The sequence below is a fragment of the Balaenoptera musculus genome, chromosome 12, assembly GCF_009873245.2.
Source record: "Balaenoptera musculus isolate JJ_BM4_2016_0621 chromosome 12, mBalMus1.pri.v3, whole genome shotgun sequence".
Taxonomy (NCBI): Eukaryota; Metazoa; Chordata; class Mammalia; order Artiodactyla; family Balaenopteridae; genus Balaenoptera; species Balaenoptera musculus.
The window spans coordinates 90998606-91022658 of NC_045796.1; the positions used below are offsets into that span (position 1 = coordinate 90998606).

At 37.7% G+C, this 24053-nt stretch overlaps 1 protein-coding gene across 6 annotated transcripts in view; it reads right to left on the bottom strand.

Annotated features, from left to right (window-relative positions):
* Nucleotides 1–23809, bottom strand: part of PHF3 (PHD finger protein 3) — a 95092-nt gene extending 71283 nt beyond the window's left edge. For 2 of the 6 annotated variants that reach the window (XM_036871176.1, XM_036871174.1), the window contains exons 1-2: nt 23173–23809; nt 10833–11101 (exon numbers count right to left, since the gene is read on the bottom strand). In XM_036871176.1, coding sequence (XP_036727071.1) covers nt 10833–11076 — 244 coding nt within the window. In that variant the 5' untranslated portion in view covers nt 11077–11101; nt 23173–23809. Of the gene's footprint in view, nt 1–10832; nt 11102–22314; nt 22474–23172 lie in introns of those variants that run through there. The other 4 variants (XM_036871175.1, XM_036871179.1, XM_036871181.1 and 1 more) reach the window with 4 other exon arrangements.
* Between the last annotated feature and the right edge of the window lie 244 nt (nt 23810–24053).

Sequence of the window (24053 nt, forward strand, 5' to 3'; positions counted from 1 at the left end):
TTAGAACAATGTCATCATTTTGGATCCCTCTGTTTTAGTAAACTTCTAATTAACCATCCCATGACAATTTACCTCTTTGCTATGTAATTATACATTGAATAACTGATTTATCATTCAAGATGGACTTAGAGACATAATCAGAAGTCTATGATAAAAGGTCAAAATTAGAGAACGAAGGTATTTTAGGGAAGAAGAGACCACAGAGGGCAGTACCAACAACAATAGCTCCACTTTAGAAATCTTTTCAGAACATTCTCAACTAAAGCAAACATAGTAAATATGGAAGAGAGAAAAGTACAAGGGGAAGAAGTAGAAAGTACAGGCCTAAAGAGTTTTAAAAGAATCCAGGTTGGGCTTCCCTGGTGGCGCAGTGGTTGAGAATCTGCCTGCTAATGCAGGGGACACGGGTTCGAGCCCTGGTGTGGGAAGATCCCACATGCCGCGGAGCAACTAGGCCCGTGAGCCACAACTACTGAGCCTGTGCGTCTGGAGCCTGTGCTCCACAACAAGAGAGGCCACGATAGTGAGAGGCCTGCGCACCGCGATGAAGAGTGGCCCCCGCTTGCCGCAACTAAAGAAAGCCCTAGCACAGAAACGAAGACCCAACATAGTAATCAATCAATCAATAAATCTTTAAAAAAAAAGAAAAAAGAAAAAAAAGCCTGTGCCTTTAAAAACCATATTAAGATGGTTTAAAAAAAAAAAAAAGAATCTAGGCAATGATTATGGTGAAAATGGCAACAAGGGATTCTGCAGTCCTTCCATGACTGGAAGAAAACTGCAAGAATAATCAGTTGGAACTAAAGGGGATAGAAATCTATGAATTTTACTCAACAAGTTGCCACTTCAACCACGGCTATAAAACAAAAGTCACCTATGCCAGAATGATCTTCATTTATGTCTGAAATTAGGCTTCTCCTGACTATTCATCCATTACAGAGGGTCCCAAAATCATTTTCTGAGAAAAATCTTGGCTCTACCCAGGGAGGACAGAGCAGCCTCCTATTCACACAGATGCCCCCATCAGTGCCTTTAAATTTTCATATCCCATCACAGCCCTGTTTGTTTATAAAGCTTGTCTATGCACTTAGCTGGCAAAAAAAAAAAAGGTGGCGGGGGGAAGGGGGATAATTGCATTCCCAACAGTTCTCAGACAGAACATTATATTTCTCAATATATTTAGAAGTCTGGTGTTAAAAAATGGTATCCAAGGCGAGCTGTTTGAAAAATAACCTAAAATCTAACAGGGGACTGGGTCAGACTATTCATTGTATTAGTCCCTGTAATACTGCTTATACTGGGACACATAATGAGGGATATCATAAGAAAAAGCCCTATGTTCATTGAAAGTATGTTGTTAAGGATTATCTTTTATTATATCACATCACAATAAAACTGTGGATAAAATGTCTTCCTAGTTTTAGTATCAGAATTAGTCTTCCTTTTCCTGGGCACCGGATTTGTTTTTACCTGTTTTCCTCTTCCACAACTGCTAGAAATCTGAGAGCCAAAGTTGTACCCCACCTGCAGACAGCACTTTATTTACTATCTTAACCTCTGGTCCCACTACCCTACTTCTTTCTGTTCCTTGTATTCTTTTCCTTTAACTTTTTATTTTTCAGTTAAAAAATTTACTGAGGGGCTTCCCTGGTGGCGCAGTGGTTGAGAATCCGCCTGCCAATGCAGGGGACATGGGTTCGAGCCCTGGTCTGGGAAGATCCCACATGCCGCGGAGCAACTGGGCCCGTGAGCCACAGCTACTGAGCCTGGGGGTCTGGAGCCTGTGCTCTGCAACAAGAGAGGCCCACACACCGCGATGAAGAGTGACCCCCACTTGCCACAACTAGAGAAAGCCCTCGCAGAGAAACGAAGACCCAACACAGCCATAAATAAATTAATTAATTAATTTTAAAAAAAAATATATATATATATACAGACTTTACCTTTAAAAAAAAAATTTACTGAATACCTACTATCTCCTTTGTTCTTTTAAAAGAACTTAAAAAAAAGAAAACTTACCCTAATTTTTCTAGAGCCTTGATCTTAAGAGCACTCATGTATGTGAAGGCAAAACTGAAACTTCCTATTTCCTCCCATTTTAAACAACAAGCAACCAAAAATAATCATTTGGGGAAAGGTTGCAACACTATGGGAAACATCAAAATAAACAAATAGGAAAATGAATTCAGACTATAAACTCTTACATATATTTATGACACAAAACACTACTTTAAAATGGTATGAATAAAGAGAACAGAAGACTTCTTAGAAATAGTGACTGCCAAAATTAAATATTCAAAGAAATGGAAAATACGGCAGTGAATCTCTAAAAAGACATAAAGCAAAATGATGATAAAGATGCAAGAAAGAGACATGAAACATGGGCAATTAATCCAGAAGGGTCAACATCTCCTAGGAGTTTGCAGAGAAAACACAGAAAATTTCCCAGAACTGATCACTCTCCAAATTGAAAAGGCCCACCAAGTGCCAGCAAAAATAAGTCAAAGACTAAACACCAAAAGATAAGAAGATCCTGAAGTGGGGGTGCAGAAAAGGCCACCTGACAAAGCAACAAGCCTTAATACAAACCCAGGCAACCAACCCATCAGCAATATCAGACACAGAATTTTAAGAAAAGGTGATAATCAATTCTGTTTTCTCTATAAAGACAAATTATTAGTCAAGTGTAATAATATTAGAAAGGTACTAAAAGGATGTCATTAAGAGGGCATAGATAAAGAGAGGAGATGAAATCCAGGAAGACAACAGCTCCACTCAAGGAGGGCAGAGATACTAGGGACAACAGACATACTACAGGCCTGGAGAACGGCAAACCCAGATAGGGACAGGACAGCGACAAAGGGTGCTGGGAGGCAGGAAGACTGAATAACTCCAGAAGCATGCCCAAGACCGTGGATAAAGAGAGAGGCCTGCTATACAACAGCACAGAAATGCAAGCTAAAAAATAGTAATACAGAGTGAACTGTAAGTAATAGGTGAACGGAAGAAATGGAAAGATATTAGGGGCATAGTGATGAAGACATGATTAATTTTATTCCACATTTTTAATTTAAAAGACAGAAAATTAAATGCTCAGTCAATGCAAAGTAAAATTAAAGTATGTTCCGCTTTATACTATATCAAGCCAAGGAAAGCAAAAGTCAACTGAATCAAATAGAGATAAAACAGAGAAAAGCCACAAAACCATAAACTGGAAAACTCTAGCCTTGGTCCAAAAATTCCCTCTTTCTGCATTTTCTGAATTTAGAAAGTGATATTTTAGTGTTGGTATTAAAGGACTTGTTTTATCTCTGAGTTCAATTCTGTTATTTTGGTAGTAAGGATCACTTGTAGCAGTGATTAATGAAAACTACCTGTTAGAGAAGAATTGACAATCTATTTAAAATGTCTAAATTGAACATAGAAAGAGCAGAAGAAATACGATGGAAAGAAACAGTGAATTAAGAGCAATGAAAGTTGCCTACATAAATGCAGTTATTACTATGCTTTTAAAGTTGTATTTCAAATAATTTAAAGAAGCAATGAAATACATTAAGCCTACAAATGAGATTTAGGATTAAAGCAAACATCTAATTTCTAATAAAGAAAACAGAGACACTTTGTTAGAACACACAATGACAGAGGACTCTAGGAGGACACTGACCATAAAAAGTCACCTAATGGAAACTATATGAGACATGAATCCCCAAAGAAATACAATACCTTGATCAAGGTGGTCATACCCAGCAAGTGTAAATCCCATGTCCCCTGGGAACCTATTACACTATTTGAGGGAACCCCAAGTTCTTCCTTTTAGCCAATCACTGTCTCCCTCTAACTGCAACCTACTGGATCTAGCCCCTTCCCACTTTCCATAAAAAAGTCAAATCTCTTACCAATGTAACAAACTTTCAAGGAGCTATGGCTGCTGTCATGTCCTACTCTTTCCACTTTCCAGCATTTTCTCTTCTCCACTAATTCTACAAGGTGTTTTTGCCTCTCTTTTCTGGTTGCTCTCTTCTATACACACCCACTTTCACCAAAACCCCTCTAAGTATAACTCAAAATATATAATATTAATGATCAATCTTACAGAAATAAAGTTCTATTCTTAAAGACTATGAATGTTCTTACAAGGCTGATCAGTTACTCGCCACTAACATTCAGCTAAAGAGCATACGCTTTATCTTAACCAATATATGTTCATCTCATTTGCATGACTACTTTACATGTACTAAATCTGTATCTTCTTATTCAAATGCAACTCTCAAAAATAAGATCAACGGCAAAAAGATGTTCATTAGGCACATAAGTTTTAAAAAAATCAATAAACACTACTACTCAGAATAATAAAAACAGTGGAAAAAAGACCCCAGTGCAAATACGTAATGAATGTATATGTGTAGTTGGATCCACAGGTATAATAAATTTGCACTAAGAGTTTGCTGTCCCCACAAATAAAGTACAAATAAGGAAAACAATAATTAATAACTGACAACTGAATTTTATTGGACCAGGGGTCCACCGTGTTTAGTTCAATGTACTGATTTGAAATGTTGTCCAAGAGAAGCACGAAGCCATGAAAACTTATAAATACCTTTTAAGCAAATCTCAATGATGCAAAAGGACAACAATCATCTTTTCAGAACAAGTACCATAATTTTTAAAGTATTACACAGATGAATTCTGCCTCTAATGATGAAGAAGCCCCAAACTACAGAGCCATGATTAAAAGTTAAAAATCTGTGTGCTAAAAAAAGGACCAAATCACACTACTGCTAAGAAACTTGTAAAACCAGTCTTAACATGTATTAACAATACTTTGCTCAAAAGAAAGGCAGCACAAGCTAAAATTCTTATTAAACAATGCTACTTGATGTTATATATTATCAATAGCCTTCTTGATAGGAAACAACTATCACATATGCATGCTAGCAGAAATTTACAATTGAAGAAACTAAACAATATGAATTTCTATACAACTGAAAAAACACTTAAGTACACAATATGAATCAACTCTTAACAAATATGTAAGACACTGAATTCAATAACTGTTTGATGTTTTTAATCTCCAAAAATCATGCTACAGAAGGGATTTTTATTTTTTTCAATTTAGTGAATGATGGTTTTGTAAGCCATGATATAGCCTGGAAAGGACATCTTGGTTTCACTGAAGGATGCAGTAGCTACAAGCGCTACGTGAATGACAGGCTGCTCTGAATATCCATATTATCTACAGTGCGCCCATCTTCCTGGTCTTAAAGAAATAAATCAAATTACAGCCACTGAACGTTTCTATTCAATATATCATGTAAAGAAATGGTTCATTAATACAAGATTTGTTTCACACTTATGAATCATAGCTGTCTACATAAAAGGGGCACACATTTGTTTCTAAAGTAAGATAAAATTAACATTTCTTTATGACACTGATAATGCCAGTTTTTCAAACACCATTTCAATGATTTTTAATACATTCCTCACATAGTATATAACCAACATAGTCAGTATCTTGAACCTATTACTTGGGAAAATATTAGTTTTATTTTAAGGATAACAAGAATTTTTAAGAATACAAATAATTGGTCTGACCATCAAGATCAAATACTTAATGAATTTCCTCACTTACTGGAATTTTTTTTAAATGTATTACTGGGTAACATGTATGATAAAAACTCTCCAGAAAGTGGGCATAGAGAGAACATACCTCAACATACTAAAGACCATATGTGATAAACCCACAGCCTCATTCTCAGTGGTGAAAAACTGAAAGCATCTCCTCTAAGATCAGGAACAAGACAAGGGTGCCCACTCTCACCACTATTATTCAACATAGTTTTGGAAGCTTTAGCCGTGGCAATCAGAAAAGAAAAATAACAGGATTCCAAATCGGAAAAGAAGTAGAACTGTCACTGTTTGCAGATGACATGATACTATACATAGAAAATCCTAAAGATGCCACCAGAAAACTGCTAGAGCTAATCAATGAATTTGGTAAAGTAGCAGAATACTAAATTAATGCACAGAAATCTCTTGTATTCCTATACACTAATGATGAAAAATCTGAAAGAGAAATTAAGGAAACACTCCCATTTACTACTGCAACAAAAAGAATAAAATATCTAGGAATAAACCTGCCTAAGGAGACAAAAGACCTGTATGCAGAAAACTATACGGCACTAACGAAAGAAATTAAAGATGATACAAACAGATGGAGAGATAATACCATGTTTTTGGACTGGAAGACTCAACATTGTGAAAATGACTACTACCCAAAGCAACCTACAGATTCAATGCAATCCCTATCAAACTACCAATGACATTTTTCAGAAAACTAGAACAAAAAAATTCACAATTTGTATGGAAACACAAAAGACCCCGAATAGCCAAAGAAATCTTAAGAAAGAAAAACAGAGCTGGAGGAATCAGGCTCCCTGACTTCAGACTATACTACAGTAATCAAGACAGTATGGTAGTGGCACAAAAACAGAAATATAGATCAATGGAACAGAAAGCCCAGAGATAAACCCACGCACATTCGGTCACCTTATCCTTGATAAAAGAGGCAAGAATACACAGTGGAGAAAAGACAGCCTCTTCAATAAGTGGTGCTAGGAAAACTGGACAGCTATATGTAAAAGAGTGAAATTAGAACATTTCGTAACACCATACACAAAAATAAACTCAAAATGGATTAAAGACCTAAATGTAAGGCCAGACACTATAAAACTCATAAAGGAAAACATAGGCAAAACACTCTACGGCATAAATCACAGCAAGATCCTTTTTGACCCACCTCCTAGAGTAATGGAAATAAAATCAAAAATAAACAAATGGGACCTAATGAAACTTAAAAGCTTTTGCACAGCAAATGAGACCATAAACAGGACAAAAAGACAACCCTCAGAATGGGAGAAAATATTGGCAAATGAAGCAACTGACAAAGGATTAATCTCCAAAATACACAAGCAGCTTATGCAGCTCAATATCAAAAAAACAAACAACTCAATCCAAAAATGGGCAGAAGACCTAAACAGACATTTCTCCAAAGAAGATATACAGACTGCCAACAAATACATGAAAAGATGCTCAACATCACTAATCATTAGAGAAATCCAAATCAAAACCACAATAAGGTATCACCTCACACCGGTCAGAATGGCCATCATCAAAAAATCTACAAACAATAAATGCTGGAGAGGGTGTGGAGAAAAGGGAACCCTCCTGCACTGTTGGTGGGAATGTAAATTGATACAGCCACTATGGAGAACAGTACAGAGATTCCTTAAAAAACTAAAAATAGTACTACCATATGACCCAGCAATCCCACTACTGGGCATATACCCTGACAAAATCATAATTCAAAAAGAGATATGTACCACAGTGTTCACTGCAGCGCTATTTACAATAGCCAGGACACGGAAGCGACCTAAATGTCCATCGACAGATGAATGGATAAAGAAGATGTGGCACATATATACAATGGAATATTACTCAGCCGTAAAAAGGAACGAAACTGAGTTATTTGTAACGAGGTGGATGGACCCAGAGTCTGTCATACAGAGTGAAGTAAGTCAGAAAGAGAAAAACAAATACCATATGCTAACACACATATATGGAATCTAAAAAAAAAACGGTACTGATGGACCTAGTGGCAGGGCAGGAATAAATACGCAGACGTAGAGAACGGACTTGAGGACGTGGCGGGGGAAGGGGAAGCTGGGTCGAAGTGAGAGAGTAGCGTTGACATATATACACTACCAAATGTAAAATGGATAGCTAGTGGGAAGCTGTTGCATAGCACAGGGAGATCAGCGCTATGCTTCATGATGACCTAGAAGGGTGGGAGAGGGAGGGTGAGAGGGAGGCTCAAGAGGGAGGGGATATTGGGATATATGTATACATATAGCTGATTCACTTTGTTGTTCAGCAGAAACACACACAACATTGTAAAGCAATTATACTCCAATAAAGATGTTGTAAAAAATAAATAACAAATTAAAAAAATAAAATGTATTACTGGGTAAATCTAAAAACCAGATGCAAACACTGCATTTACATAAAGAAATACTTTATGGAGTCAAAAGCATTCAAAAAGAGGATGAGAAATCTACTTATTGTCTCTCAAAATGAAATAATAAGCATCCTAACTTTTGTGCACCTGTAGAGCACTAAAAGTGATCTACCATTTTCTTTCCTATTTTTATAATTGTTAAAGCTTCTCTATGATTTCTGGAGACAGCTGAAATATAATGCAAGACATTCAACAACTGGTCTTTAACAATTACAGCAAACCAACCTACATCAGAATAGTAGAGAACAAGACAGCAGTTACTGTTTGCTACCTTTTGCACTGTTAAGACCAAGGTTACAAAATAACCATGATCTATAGCTTTCAATGGCCTGAGGAATACTGATAGAGCCATTTCCCTGCTATGCTTCAGTCAAGACAAGTAGTAAAAACGTATAGAGCCAGGTACAAACATCTGGATAAGAACTATGTAATTTTTATTTTATAGCAAAAAGTTGAAGCCGTTTGTGAATAGCTGAAACTTACAAAAGTTGTCCATGTATGGTTTTCACTAAATAGTTTACAACAGAATTTCTATTTCAAAACAAATTTTTTTTTAATTTTAATGTTTTCCAGTTTGCTATCATTAGAAAATATACTGGCCTTTTACCAAACCAAATATCCCAAAGGGCAAAAGGAACTTTGAAACAATCAAAATAAATCCCCTGCCTGATGGCACAATGAAATCTAAGCAATCCTATAAAGAGCTTTACAATTTTAAGTTTCCCCCACATATTCCCTTACATATCTTAAAAGCATATAGATATATATCACATATATTAACACAAATAGTTCTGTTTTAAAACCAAAATAAATAATTGTAGCAAACAAATTTAAAATAGGAAAATTGAGAAAATATTTCTACTTATAGATTCTTAAATAAAAGTTAGTTTACAATGAAATCGTACACAAGTGTTCATCAGACCTCAAAAAAATTTAAGTACTTCATTAAAGATGTTCTAAGTCTTCTATTAGCAAAAGAAATGTTCAACCAAAGAGACTTTTCATATGAAAAAAAAAACTTTTCACATCGACAGAAATTAAAAAAAAAAAGACTGCAAGTAAGAATACCAGTATTTCTAAGGGGCTGTAATTTTATAAGAAAGTCTAAAAGGATGATACATTTGCCAGTTCCAGGCCCAATATAACATCCCTGAAAAGGTTACTGTATTTCTAGTAATAAGCACATATTTATTCAATAAACGTTCTTCCTGAATTTAGACTAAACTGTGCACATAAACTTTAAACTTTGTGCATATAACCAGTGTCAAAAGTGCTTCACAATAATTAGATATATTGTACTGACACAGGAACAGTGCATACATAAAACAAAATTTTAAAAGCTTTAAAACATTTAAGAATACAACAACAAAAACAATGTAAACCTATGCGATAACACAACACAATGTATATAATTCAGAGATATACCATTATTAGCAAACAATTCAAAAGACTTCAGTATTAAGGAGTTGTTAAAATGAAAAAACTCCTAGAAGCCAAAGTGTTGAGTCTTCAGGCAGAGAAATCTGACAAATCTGATGAATAGCAGGCCACCTAATCCAGACTTTAAGTACTATTATATCAAAATATTATGTAGAAAATATTAAAAGGAAATGAAAAATACTGAAAAACTGTAGTGCAGAAGAAGTCTAGAGTTATTAAAAAACTGAACACCACCACATAAACCTGAACTACTCTAGGGAACGGACAGGGGAAAAAAAGCCTAACTTCTCCATGTGAAACTGATTTTCCTTTGTCTAATTTTAGCTTACAAAATAGCTAATTGCTCCAAAGTTTGTTGTAGTATTTTCTTTGCTTTATAAAGGAAAACCTACATATTTTTTCCACATATTAATGTATCTCTGAAGTATTCTCTTATTAAGAATTTGATTAGCCCTACAGAAAGTTATTATCCTCTGAAAGTTACTATCTTTCAGTTACTTCAACTATATATCCTAAAGCAGTGCTGTCCAATGGAAATATAATGCAAGCCACAAGTAATTTTAAATGTTCAAGGAGCCACTTTAAAAAAAAAGGTAAAAACAGGTGAAATTAATTTCAATACAATATTTTATTTAACCAAAAATATCACCTCAACGTGTAATCTACATTTTTAAAACTTGATGAAATATTTTACAATCTTTTTTTCACACTGAAATCAAATGTGCATTTTAGAGCACATCTCCAGTTAGGAAAAGACTCATTTCATCTCCAATTAGGCCAACAGTTTTAAGTGGCTAGTGGTTGCTATGCTGGACAGCAAAGGTCTACAGTTCTTTCTCTGGTTTTGAGATACAAATACAAAATACTAAAAGATCTGAAATGGGAGCACACAATGTATTAAATTTGAAGGGCAGGGAAGAGCACTGAAAAAGGTCAATTCAGCCATTCCGCTTGACTCCAATAGGCCTGGGATGACATCATGTCCCCATTGGCGAGGCAATCCCTATTTGCTAGAAAGAGTCCCAATCATGACCTGTTGTCATGATGTAATTATTAACAGCACCCCCTATGATTCTCAAAAAAGCATCCCATTCTGGACAAATTATATGGTAACCCTATCTATATCCATAATATCCTTGAAGATAATTCCACATTCCTTGAAAGAAAATTTAAATTTTAAATTCTAATTGTGATGCCTAGAAAAGGAGCTCTAAATTCAAAGAAAAGAACCCTAAATGCACTACCCTCATCTAAAAAAAAAAAATCTTTACTTTAAATTGCAGACTAAAAAAAAAAAAAAAAAAAAAGTAAAAATTACCTGTTGAACAAGGCATCTGGAAATTGGGATCATTGCTATCCAAAACAGGCAAACAGAACTGGTTACTTGCAGATCCTAGCATAGGATCCTTATCGCTGAGCATGTTCTTCAGCGAGTCCTCTAAGACATTTTGACTTGTACTAAAATCCTCACAGACTTCATTCTCCAGGTTGGATCCTAGAAATAGGGCATCATCTAAGTGTTCAGTAGGAATTAAATGATTAAATGTATCAACTATATCCATGAAGACTTCTGTGTGTCTTTCAGCCCTATAGAAAGACAAAAAAAATACCATAAGAAATAAAGCTATCAATTGATAATCACCTAAAACCAAATTATTTTAATAGTTTTGAGTCTAGAACACACTTTGGTATTTCTGAATGGCTTAAAAAAAAATCCTCACTGCTTTTAGAATATACATTTGGACATGTAGAATGAATCTTTGCTACACAATGTTTCTTCATCATGCATGTAAAATTTCATTTTACCAGAGATCCTATTAAATGTTTACTTAATTCACTTTTTTAGGGAAAAAAAAACTATGTATATATAGTCCATTAATTTGACACATCTGAAAGAATTACATGGCTTAAACCATAAAAACCATATGTTTTTAACCATAATCTTTTCATAAATTAAGACTCAGACACTGCTTATTAGTAAAAATCCATATAAAAGAGCTAAAACCAAATCATTTAAATTATTGTCCCATACCTATTAAAACTGTAAAATAGCCTTGTCTTACTTACAATGCATTTAAATTATTTAAAGAAAAACAAAAAGGTTTTTTTTTTTTGTAGGGGTAAGGAGAAAAAAATGCAAAGAATCTATTAACTAAACCCAACAAATCAAAACTCAAAAAACTACATACACGCAGGCACAGACGTGCACATACACACATTTTGGGGGAGAACCCCTTTTAAGATAAAATGAGATAAACAACAAAGCAATATACCAGAGACTTAAATTTATTTTAGGGAGTTATGTGCGGTCTATAAAGATATGGAGCTGATCTCCTATTTGAACTATACCTACACTCCAGGCATTGCTCAGCAAAGGTCACTTCATGCTCTGGAGGAGCCTCGATTATCAAAAGTTGGTTTCAGAGAATACTGAACCAATGTATTTTGGGTGGTGGGCAAGAGTCAACTAAATAAAATTTAGTAATATTCAGTTAGCTAGAAAATTCCACTAATTAACACAGAACTTCTTGGATTCCAAAATTCTTAGCTCCAAATCTACCAAAATTTCCTCAAACTGTCCTTGAATTCTTTCCCCTATAAAAATAAGAGAATAAGAAGTTCAAAAATATTATACAATTTACCAGGTATATTTTATATGCTACTAAACATTTTACCTACATTTTCAATTCATTTATGCCCAGTGATAATAAATACACTCTATTACTATCCTTGTTTTGTATACAAAATGCATTTAAATAGTTTAATCGTCTTCCCCAAAGTCACAAAACAGAGCCAAAGATTCAAACCCAGGTTTCAAGGCTACATAGCCCAAGGTGGTAACTCTACCCCTTTCACACTGAGCTACAAAGCTAGAAATTGACTAGATTTGACTCATTAAAGGTTCTTCTTTAAAAACATTTTCCAACAAATCAGTAAGTGCCTGGGGCCTTGGATAAGAGAGGGACTAACTGCAAAGGAACAGGAATATATTTTGGAAGATGATGAAAATGTCCTAAATCTGGATTGTGGTAGCGGTTTTATGAGTGTATATACCCACCAAAATTCACCAATCTGTTCATTTTAAATGGATGCAGTTCACTGTAACTCAATTCAAAATTTAAACAAAAGGAAAGAAAATTTCCTCATTCTCACAAAAGTTAATCCTCTGCTAAATATAGGATTTCAGTATCTCTTCTCAAACTTTGCAACTTATTTATATTGAAATATTAATAAAGCACCAAAATAAAATGTTAACTGTTTGATTGACTGGCTGATTATCTTACATGCATTCTTTATAACATTTAGAGAAAACAGCTACAATGGTGATGAAAAGTCAGGAAAAGTTTTAATTCCCTGAAACTATCTGATCTCAGTACCTAAGAAAGACTCAATTATCATGTATCACCAATACTTCCACTAATACGTTTTTAGGTTCCAAAGAAATTTTAGTATAATAAATTTCTGGTAATTAAAAATAATTTACAAAAACATTACTAAATGTCTACAAAATTAATTAGCTAGAACTATCAACAAGTTTATCTGAATATGCTGGAATCCAAGTTTACCACAAGCCGAAACAACCTCCTCTTCAGAGTTGCATCCCAGATGAAACAAAGAAAAAAAGGCAATTCCAGCTCTAGAAACAAATGGTTGACTTTCCTTATAAAAACAAGATGCTGAATCTACTAACACACTCATTCCCATAGCAACAACACAAGTCTGGGAAATTCTACATACTTCACCTGAGGTTAGTCTTTCTGTTGCACCAACTTCTGCCTGTGTACATTTAAGTGGTGGGGACATTCACAACATTCAGAAGGTACAGTTACACGGCTCGAAATCACCTAGCTATACCGAACACCAGCCCATTCTAAAGGGTGATCTAAATGAGCAATACATTGTTTTTTCAATGATACTATTAGTGAATCATCCCAAACTCTTTTACTAAAACGTGCCTTCAGAGCCTGTGGCATATTTTTTAATCTCAACAGCAGACAATATTTAAAGATCAATTTTTTTTAAAAAAAGTAAAGCATACTGTAAATAAGATGGGTGAACTGAATTTTCCAGTATGGGGTGTTTTTTTTCCAGCCAAAACTAGTATGACTTATATAAAGTGTGTTACCCTGGATTAAATAAACAGATTAGCATAAAAGCGTCAAATGTCGAGAAATACCTTTAATTTATTCAAAAAGTGTTATTAACCAGCTACCATTGTGCAAGACACCTTTAATATACCAATGCAACTGGGGATCTTACAGGAAAAAATATGGTATAAAGCACCCCAAACTTATGGATCCAAAGTAAACAATTTTTACAGAAGTGTTTTGTGAAATTGTTATAAATTGGTAAGACTGAATTTTCTTAAGTCGTTCCAACAGGCTCTGGAGCCAATTCCAAAGGAAGAATGCCCAAAATCACAGTATACAGCCATATCGCAAGGTTATCTTAAAAGTGACAATGAATGCAGATATAAAACAGTCATTTATTTTAAAAAATCAGTTTTAGATATCAAGTGTTCAATATATCAAAAATAAAATTAAAACTCTCCATGCCAAATTGTTAAACAAATGTTAGCCAACTGTAGAAATATTAACCTTACTTAACACGAACACACTCATCTACTAAACGCAATGTGGTATCCTGATTTGGGTCATGGAACAGAAAAAGGACAGTAGTGGAAAAACAAAACTGGTGAAATCAGAATAAAGTCTGCAGTTTAGTTAATAATAATGTTAACCTCTAGTTCTGATAAAGACATTAACATTATGTCAAATGTAACAATCAAGAAAACTAGATAAAGGGTATATGGGAATTCTACACTATGTTTGCAACTTTTCTATATATCTAAAACTACTCCAAAATAAGGTCTTTTTTAAAAAAAAAAAAAGAACACTAACCTAAAATACAATGTCCTGAAATACCTAGCCATGTAGATAAAGATAATTGATCTAATTAAGGAAAAATTTAAGAGATGATTCAGTGTCTGTTAATTAAACAAATTGCTTGATTTAAACAAATTTCTGGCGGTCCAGTGGTTAAGACTCTGCGCTTTCACTGCTGAGGGCCCGGGTTCAATCCCTGGTTGGAGAACTAAGATCCCACAGGCCGCACAAAACAGCCAAAAAATAAGTAAATAAATAGACAAATTCCTGTTTCTTACACTGAAATTTTACTTAAATGCTTCCTTACATTCGGCATTACAAATTTAATAATTAAAACATAACAGAACATAACAAACCTATCTAGGATGTATTTTGAGAGGCTAATGATATGCATGTATGCAACTGAATTGATACTATTAACTTGGGAATACATAATGCTCAAATCAGAAATTACTTATGGGTTCACAGTCACACCTCAAGTTTGCAGACAATAGGATGTATCCAGCTAAGTCAGAGAATTGGATAATTTGCTTAATTCAAAATTACTCATTTATTCATGTATTTATCAAGTATCTACTATAAAGTACTATCAAAAAAAAAAAGTACTATCATAAGTATACCAGTGAAACAAACCCCAGTCTCAAATTCAAGGAACTCATAATCCAAAATCAAGTATGGACATATAAACAAATATGACAACATATAAACATCACAACAAAATATGAAAGTGTCATACTGAAGGGCTCAGTACCACAGAGGAAGGTAAAATCCATGAGGCCAAGAAAGGGTAAGTAAGTGACATGTGAGCTTGGTCCTAAAGGTCCAGAGGCTACTCCAGGCAAAAGAACAGCAGGTGCTAATTATGAATGCCAGAGTTTGGTCCTAATGGACCATTTAGAAAGACTCAGAATACAACTAAAAATAAGTATCAGTACTAACACCCTGAATAAAATTTAATCTGAGTCCAGAGATATTTCCCACTTGTGTCATCTGTCACTCAGAGAATTATACTGCAGCCAAATTTCATTTACACTGATAAAACCAGTGTATATTGTTTTCTAAGTGTTTCGTGTATGAATAGAATGCGAAAAGATTTAGAAAACGCCAACAGAGGAAAAAATTTACACTTCTACCAAAATCTCCTGTAAATTAAGAGCAAACTAAAATTGACTACCTCAACTTCTCAGAAACATCCTCAAAGTAAAACTATGCATTTTATCTTATTTTCCTTAAAAAATTGCACAGAATAAGCCTACCAATAAATCACTAAAGCTATCAAAGGCATGCGCGCATGCGTGTGTATGAGGATGTTGGTGGGAGGACAAATATATATCAGGAGATTATAAAATCTATGAAGAATAATTAAACACTGTAATAGTGATGGGAGAAGGAGAGCATTCTACGTAAGACAGTAAATGAAGGCCCTGCTAATAAGGGCAACATGTGAGCCAAAACCTGAAATGAGGGAGTGATCCATGCATAAATGGGGAACAGCAATTCAGGCAAAGACCTAAATGCAAAGGCACTGAGAATGGAACTGCTTGTTGCCTTCCGACCCCTACACCATAGATTAAATTAAGCTGTCAATTCATCAGGCATGCTCACTATTAGCAAATTTCTAACAGGCAGTAGTAGGAGCAGTAGGAAAAAAAAAAGGTACCACTACTAAAAAACAATGATAATATATAAAACTTAATGTGCTCTAACTTCAGACCAGGCAACGGTCGACATGCTTTACATTAGTTCTCCATCAGAGCATCAGAGGTGATTAAGCCTCTCCAGAGGGCTTCTGGCTTAATTTGAAAATGGAGACATTTTTGGTCATCAAAACTGGAGGGCATGCTACTGGCATCTAGTAAATATACTACAATGCACTAGGAAAGCCCCACCACAAAGAATTAGCCAGCCAAAAAACAGTGCTGAGGTTAAGAAACTCTGCTCTACATTTATTAATTTACTCTTCACAACAATGCTATATTATAATCTTGATTATACAAAAATAAATAAAACTGGGATCAAAGAGGTTAAATTACTTGCTATAGTAAGTGGTGGAGTTGAAATCTGAAGGCAAAAATCTTCAATCAAAAGTCAATGCACTTACCACTGCCCTGCATTATCTCTTCACACAGTTAAATTCACTATTTATTATGTGCCAGGCACCGTGCTAACTTAAATGTATAATGTCATTAAACTTCACAGCCACACAATTAAGCAGCTATTATTATTATTCTCAATTTATAAGAGAGAAGCTAAAGCTTAGCAAAGTTACACCCAATATTACAGAATAAATAAGTGACAGAGCTAGAACTCAAATCCACTGACACAAAGGTCAGTTCTTCACCACCATGATATAACAATGTTAAAGATGAATAAGTTATCCTTCCAAGACAAAGTCAAGGAAAGTCACTAAATGGTTAAGACGTGTGGTATAACACAATTCTAAAAAGTACAATTCTAGCAGCAATGCAACCTCACCACCTGCTCTACACACCCATTTCAAATTCTGGTCCAGTTTCATTCGTTAGAATCTACTGGCAAGACTACCTAAGAAAAAAAAAAAAGGATCATAACTTTGTTTCTGAATTTATCAGGTAAAGAATGTATAAGAATCCAAGATGACTGCCATACTAAGACCAAAGCAGACCTAAGAACCTCGAAAAAGAACTATCGAGTGCAAGTTGAAACGGGCAAAAGCAGAATTACTTAGCTATTAGTAAGAAAATTACCTTCAAAGTTTACAACCATACCCTAGTGTCATTATGAGAAGCTCTAGCAGTTTGGATTAACCACAGCAACAGTACAAGTCATCAAAACTGGCCTAAGTAATAAGAGACCAAGCTAACATGTACTAAGCATGTACTATGTGCCAGGCCCTGTGCTAACTATACTGTATGCGATTCTCATTAGTTTCTCACAACAACCCTGTGAGGTAGGTGCAATTATTACTTCTATTTTGCAGAGGAGCAAACTGAGGTCCAGACCATTGTGTAGGTCACATACCCAGGACAGATGTACCTCAAAGATACTGCAGTGTCGGTTCCAGACCACCGCAATAAAGTCAATATTGCTCGCAATAAAGCAAGTCACACCAATTTTTTGGTTTCCCAGTGCACATAAAAGCTATGTTTACAATATACTGTATAGTCTATTAAGTATGCAATAGCATTATGTCTTAAAAAAAGGTACAAAACTTAATTAAAAATACTTCATTGCTAAAAAATGCTAACCATCATCTGAGCCTTCAACAAGCTGTAATCGTCTTGCTGGTGGAGGGTCCTGCCTCCATGTTGGTGGCGCTGACTGATCAGGGTGGTGGCTGCTCAAGGCTGGCGCAGCTGCCAGCTTCTTGAAACCAGAAGACAACGAAGTCTGCTGCAATGACTGACTCTTCCTTCCACAATGTCTCTACAGCATGACACACTGTTTGATAGCATGCTACCCACTGCAGTACTTCTTTCAAAACTGGAGTCAGTAGTCTCAAACCCTGTAGCTGCTTTATCAATTAAGTTTATGCAATATCTAAATCCTTTGCTGTCATTTCAATAATCTTCACAGCATCTTCACCAGGAGTAGATTTCTTCTCAAGAAACCAGTGTCTTTGCTCATCCATAAGAAGCAACTCCTCATCCATTCAAATTTTATCATGAGATTGTAGCAATTCAGTCACATCTTCAGGCTCCACTCCTAATTCTGGTTCTCTTGCTACTGCCACAACTACAATTACTTCTGCCACTGAAGCTGTGAACCCTTCAAAGTTACCCATGAGGACTGGAATCAACTTCTTCCAAACTCCTGTGTATCTTGCTATTTTGACCTCTTCCCATGAATCATGATGTTCTTAATGGCATCTAGAATGGTGAATCCTTTCCAGAAGGTTTTCAACTAACTCTGCTCAGATCCCTCAGAAGAATCAGTATTTATGGCACCTACAGCCTTACAAAACGTATTTCGTAAAAAATAAGACTTGAAAGTTGAAGTGACTCCTTGCAGAACGGATGTTGTGTGAGCAGGCATGAAAACCATTCATCCCACTGTCCATCTCCATCAGAGCTCTTGGGTGACCAGGTGCATTGTCAGTGAGCAGTGATATTTTGAAAGGAATCTTTTTTTCTGAGAGTGGGTCAACAGTGGGCTTAAAATATTCAGTAACCCATGTTGTAAAGGGACGTGCTGTCACGCAGGCTTTGTTGTTCCATTTACACAGCACAGGCAGAGTAGATTTAGCATAATTTTTAAGGGCCCTAGGATTTTCAGAACGGTGAATGAGCACAGGCTTCAACTTGAAGTCACCAGCTGCAATAGCCCCTAACTGGAGAGCCAGCCCATCCTTTGAAACCAGGCACTGACTTCTCCTCTCTAGCTATGAACATCCTAGATGGCATCTTCTTCCAATACAAGGCTGTATTGGCTAAACTGAAAACCTGCTGTTTAGGGTAGCCACCCTCATGAATTATCTTAGCTAGATCTTCTGGATAACTTGCTGTAGCTTCTACATCAGCACTTGCTGCTTCACCTTGCACTTCTATGTTACGGAGATGACCTCCTTCCTTAGACGTCATGAACCAACCTCTGCTAGCTTCAGGCTTTCCTTCTGTTATCTTCCCACCTCTCTCAGCCTTCACAAGATAGAAGAGAGTTAATATGGCCTTGCTCTGGATTAGACTTTGGCTTAAGAGAATGTTGTGGCTGGTTTGATCTTCTTTCCAGACTACTAAAACTTTCTCCGTAACAGCAATAAGGCTGTTTCACTTTCTTCATACATGTGTTCACTGGAATAGCACGGTTAATTTCCTTCAAGAACTTTTCACTTGCATCCACAACTTGGCTATCTGTTCGGCACAAGAGGCCGAGCTTTTGGCCTATTTCGGCTTTCAACACGCCTTCCTCACTAAGCTTAATCATTTCTAACTTTTGATTTAAAGTGAAAGACACGGACTCTTCCTTTCACTTGGACACTTACTGGCCATTGTAGCGTTATTAATTGGCCTAATTTCAATATTGTTGCATCTCAAGGAATAGGGAGGCGCAAGGAGAGGAAGAGAGGCAGGGAACAGCCAGTCGGTGGAGCAGTCAGAACACACAACATTTACAATTAAGTTCACCATCTTATAGAGTTGTGGTTTGTGGTGCCCCAAAATAATGACAATAGTAACATCAACACCGATCACAAAACACCATAACAAATATAGTAATAATGCAAAAGTTTGAAATATTGTGAGAATTACCAAAATGTGACAGAGAAGACTCAAAGTGAGCAAATGCTGTTTAAAAAATGGGCGGCGGCAATAGATTTGCTCCATGCTTGATTGCCACAAACCTTCAATTTGTAAAAAACGCAGTATCTGCGAAGCACAATACAAGAGGTATGCCCGTATACCCAAACTGGAATCCAGGCAGTGAGATTCCTGAGCCTGCACTTTTAAACTACTATACTTTATGCAGTCTACATTCATAACACATATCAAAATACTGGAAACAAAGTGACATGCCCACTTCCAAAATAAATTGGGAAATATGCACTTAGCCACTCCCTACATATAAAAAATAAAATGGCTGTCCTCAGTGTGTATAGAACAAACATCACTTTGGAAGTGATCGACCACGAACTTCACAATTCATTTTCAAAAACTACAATTTTAGAATGGTTTCATGTGGCCATCTCACACAAATTATGAGTGAATTAAAACTTTAGCTTTTCTGTACAATCTACTATGCCATTCAAAATTTTCCTAATAAAGTTAGACTGTGCCAAAAGATAAAACTTCAGGATACTATTTTGAAGTTTTTGCTTAACTATTTCTCTCCATCCTCTCTCCATTATACAAACGACCATAAAAATTTTAATCCCGACCATTAAAAAATGATCTAAATTAAATACACGATGCATGACCATAATTGTCCAGTCTATACATTTGGCAATTCCTCACACAATGTGTTTTGTAACTCTTGAAATATCTTCCTCTTTTAACTCTAATACAGTGATTTAACATCTCATGTCTGAATCTGGTTTCTCAACCTAGATTATGTTCCTTGAGCATACAAACAGCACCTGGGTCTCAAATATTTTGAATCAAATCAATACTGTCAATAACATTCGCTGTGTAATCAAAGGGCAACATTAAAAGAGAAGTTTTTTTTACTGTTCTTAAAAATGCAACAGCATCAGAAATGTGTAACAATTTGCCAAGTCTTTTGTAGTTAAAAAATAAGTTGTCTATGCTTCTGAAAAGATACTCCAGGATTCTCAGAGGGTGCTCAAAGAAGAAATGAAAGAAATAGAGCCCAAGATGTACTGCTGCAGAAAAGAAATCCAGCAACCACGTGTCCAAAAGAATTGATGAAATGTAGATGAACAAAAATATTTAGAGGTCAGCACTCCAAGAACCTTGCACTCCCTGACACTGTGTGGTGGTAATCCACAAACCTGAAATGCTAATCAATAAACCTCATTTCTTCATTAAATATAATAAAGATCTTACCTCCAGACAAAAATTAAGTAAAAAAGATTTCATGAGAAATCTGTGTAAAGAAAAAAAATAATAAAAATAGCACATTTAAGAAAGCAAAATGTATCAAAAAGGCAAGCACCAAGTTACCATGTCAAGGAAGACAACCATTATCTATATTTTAGTACCCAAAAACTAACTTTTATCAAAAACAGTTTTATTAACATGCTATTATATGTCAATATATCAATATTATCAACCTTCCCTGATTTCAATACTCAATACAATTGAAATTTTAATATTATGGTTTTAAATGATTAATATAAAGACAAGTTCCTTTCCATTTTTCTATCCTTAAAGTTGCTTCGGACCAAAGCTATTTTTCACCTACATTTACACAAACCACTTCTCATAGATTTGACTTATCTGAACATGCAACAGATGAGTATATCACAGGATCAGCTAGACAGTTACCTGAGGTCTATCCCCACAGCACAGAATGCATAACTAATTCAGTGCGATCGATAAGGAAGTTCACTATCCTCCCAAAGGATGCAAAAGCAGTATAATAAATTATATTTTCAAGCTCTTCAGTAAATGGACCTACAAAACATGCACAGAACAGGGGAAAACTTGTCCCATCACTAACTCATGTGTTATCCTTCTCACAAATCTCCCATACAGCTGCCAAATAAAGCTTAAACTCTAAGGCTGTAGTCCTGCATACTTAACAAGTGGCTCACTTCAGTTGAGTGGATGTCTTTCTGCTGCTAAGGAACTGACTGAAGTGTGTGTGGCTTCACCAGCGCAACGACAGCTATTAAAAGGACTTCCTTAAATTCTGTTACTATCATGGGGAAATGGAGTATATATTTTAAAATAGTGATGAGGAAGATGCTGATGAAGAGAACATTCATTATCGTAATATATGGCCACTAAAGAGAACTGGGGAGAAATAATAATAAATTAAGAAAGGTCTAAGTGGTAATGACCGTTAAGTAATCACTATCTGAAACAATAATCTTCACAACACACCTTTTATGCTCTGGAATGAAGAGACAAATTCAAAAACAAGAATGCTGCAAAGATTTCCTGGTTCTTTGACTAGTGTCTCTACCAGAGAAACACATCTACCACCAACATTTTCACAATCCCAAACACTTCATTCAAGAATCAAAAAAATGGTAGGTAATGAATGAGTAATGGAGACACAGTTTTGGAAGATCTCAAACCACCAGTTTATAAAAGCGAAGACAAGTTAAAACCCAAAACAGTAACTAAGTAGAACAATGTACTATTTAAGCACTCCCTAAGTAGCTGACTGTATCTCCACCCCCCCATCCCAAAATAACGTGGTAAAGTTCGTATTTGCTAAGGCTCAGCTACCGATGTTTCATTTTAAATTAAGTATCTCTATATGTGATGAAGATCAGGACTAGGAAGATACTAAGTCGTTGTTGCCACTTACATTAATGACTATTCATGATCATGTTCTGCAAACGATTCCTGAGCAGCACCAATAATCACACACTCAAATTACTTCGAATCACGGTCTTCGAGAAACAGCATTTAAAAATTCAAAGATGGGGAAAAAGTCATCGGACCCGGCAATACACAGCTGGGGAAAAGAAGGGGCACTGGACTGTGCGCGGTACCAACATTCCCTCCCTTTCTCCCTCCTCCCCGCCCCCCGGGTCAGGTGATCAGTTATTTAGCACCATGAACACCCACGTATCGACAAGTGGCTCATTAAATTACACGTATTATCGAAGGCCAGATTCCAGGTTTCTCATTTCAAACTATGCAAAAGGAGTCGACAGTTCGGGTCCCGGGCACAAAAGCGCGCGGTCGCAGGAGGGTGGATGGAGCGCCGACTCCTCGTCCCCACCAGCGGGCACCCGGCTCGGCTTCGCGGCCAAGGCCAGCGCCGGCTGCCGGGCCGGGGCCCAAAGCTCGATGCCGAAGGGCCGGGTCGGGGCCTGCGGGCTGGGCCTCCCCGGCAGCGCCCGCCGTGCCGCCCGGCCTGCGAGCCCGCGCGGCGGCGCACTCACCCCGAGGCCCGGGCGCGGAGCCGGCGGGGAGGCCGCGGCCCCGACCCTCCGCCCGGCGGCCCCGCCACAGCGGCCCAAACGGTCCTGGGCGGCAGAGGCGGCGCGGGCGGGCCGAGGGCGGCGCGCAAAAAGCCGAGAGGCGCCTTCCCGCTGCTTCCCGCTGCGCGGGAGGAAGGCGCGGAGCGCGACCGCGGGAGGGCGGGAGGCCGCGGAGGCGCGGGGCTGGGGTTGGGGGAGGGGAGGGCCGCCCGTCGCCCGGCCGCGCTGCAACTCACCAGCTCCGCCGACGAGCGCTACCACTGGCAGCGAGAGGAAGATGGTGGCCGCGCCGCCGCGGAGGAGGGGGCCGGCTGCGCCGAGAGGGGGTACGCGCAGGACGCAGGCGTCGCTGCCACAGCCTCTGCTTCCTCACGGCCCGGGCGGCCACTGCGGACCACGCCGTCCCGTCTTCCGCGCCGCCCTCCTTATCCTCGTTGCAGCCGCCGCCGCCCAGGGCCCGAGGGTCGCTCGCCTCGTGGGGACCGTGCGGCGGCGCGAGACCCCGCAGCCATCGGCGTGCGGCGACGGCGCGGGGGCTGGAGCGGGGTCGCGTCACGTGACCGCACTGTTTACCGTTCCGGGGCCGCGCCGCGCCTGCGCGCTGCGAGCCTCCCGGGCTTCCGAGGGCGCGGCACCGCCCGCGGGCCAGGGCTAAGGCTACACACAGTTGCTTTCTCTCGGTTGTAGTAACCGCTAAAGCTTCCTGCTTAACGTGATATTGATGGGCAGATCTGCTCCCCCTTAGGTGCTTTTTACGAATTGAGTGTGTGTTCCAGAATGGCGGGCGAGGGTGGCGCGGACTGAGCCCCTTGCTCAGGAATCCCTGCGGGCTTTGCACTGCAGTCCCGTCGTGAATCGCCTCGCCCTCGTCGTTCCCCTGTTAGCAAGCCGGCCTGCGTTCAGGACTCAAGCTGCCTCCTCCAAGAAATGTTTCCGATCTAAGCAGTTCTCAAGTGTGGCCAGAGGATCTCCGGAGGGGGCCCCAAGCCCTTTCAGAGGGTCTCCAGTTCTTTTGCAATGGCATGTGTATAAGGCCCAATTTTCTTCATCTCCCTCAACCGAAACAACGGGTAGCAACCGATTTAAGGCAGAAGCAGAAGGGAGAATCCGGCCATCC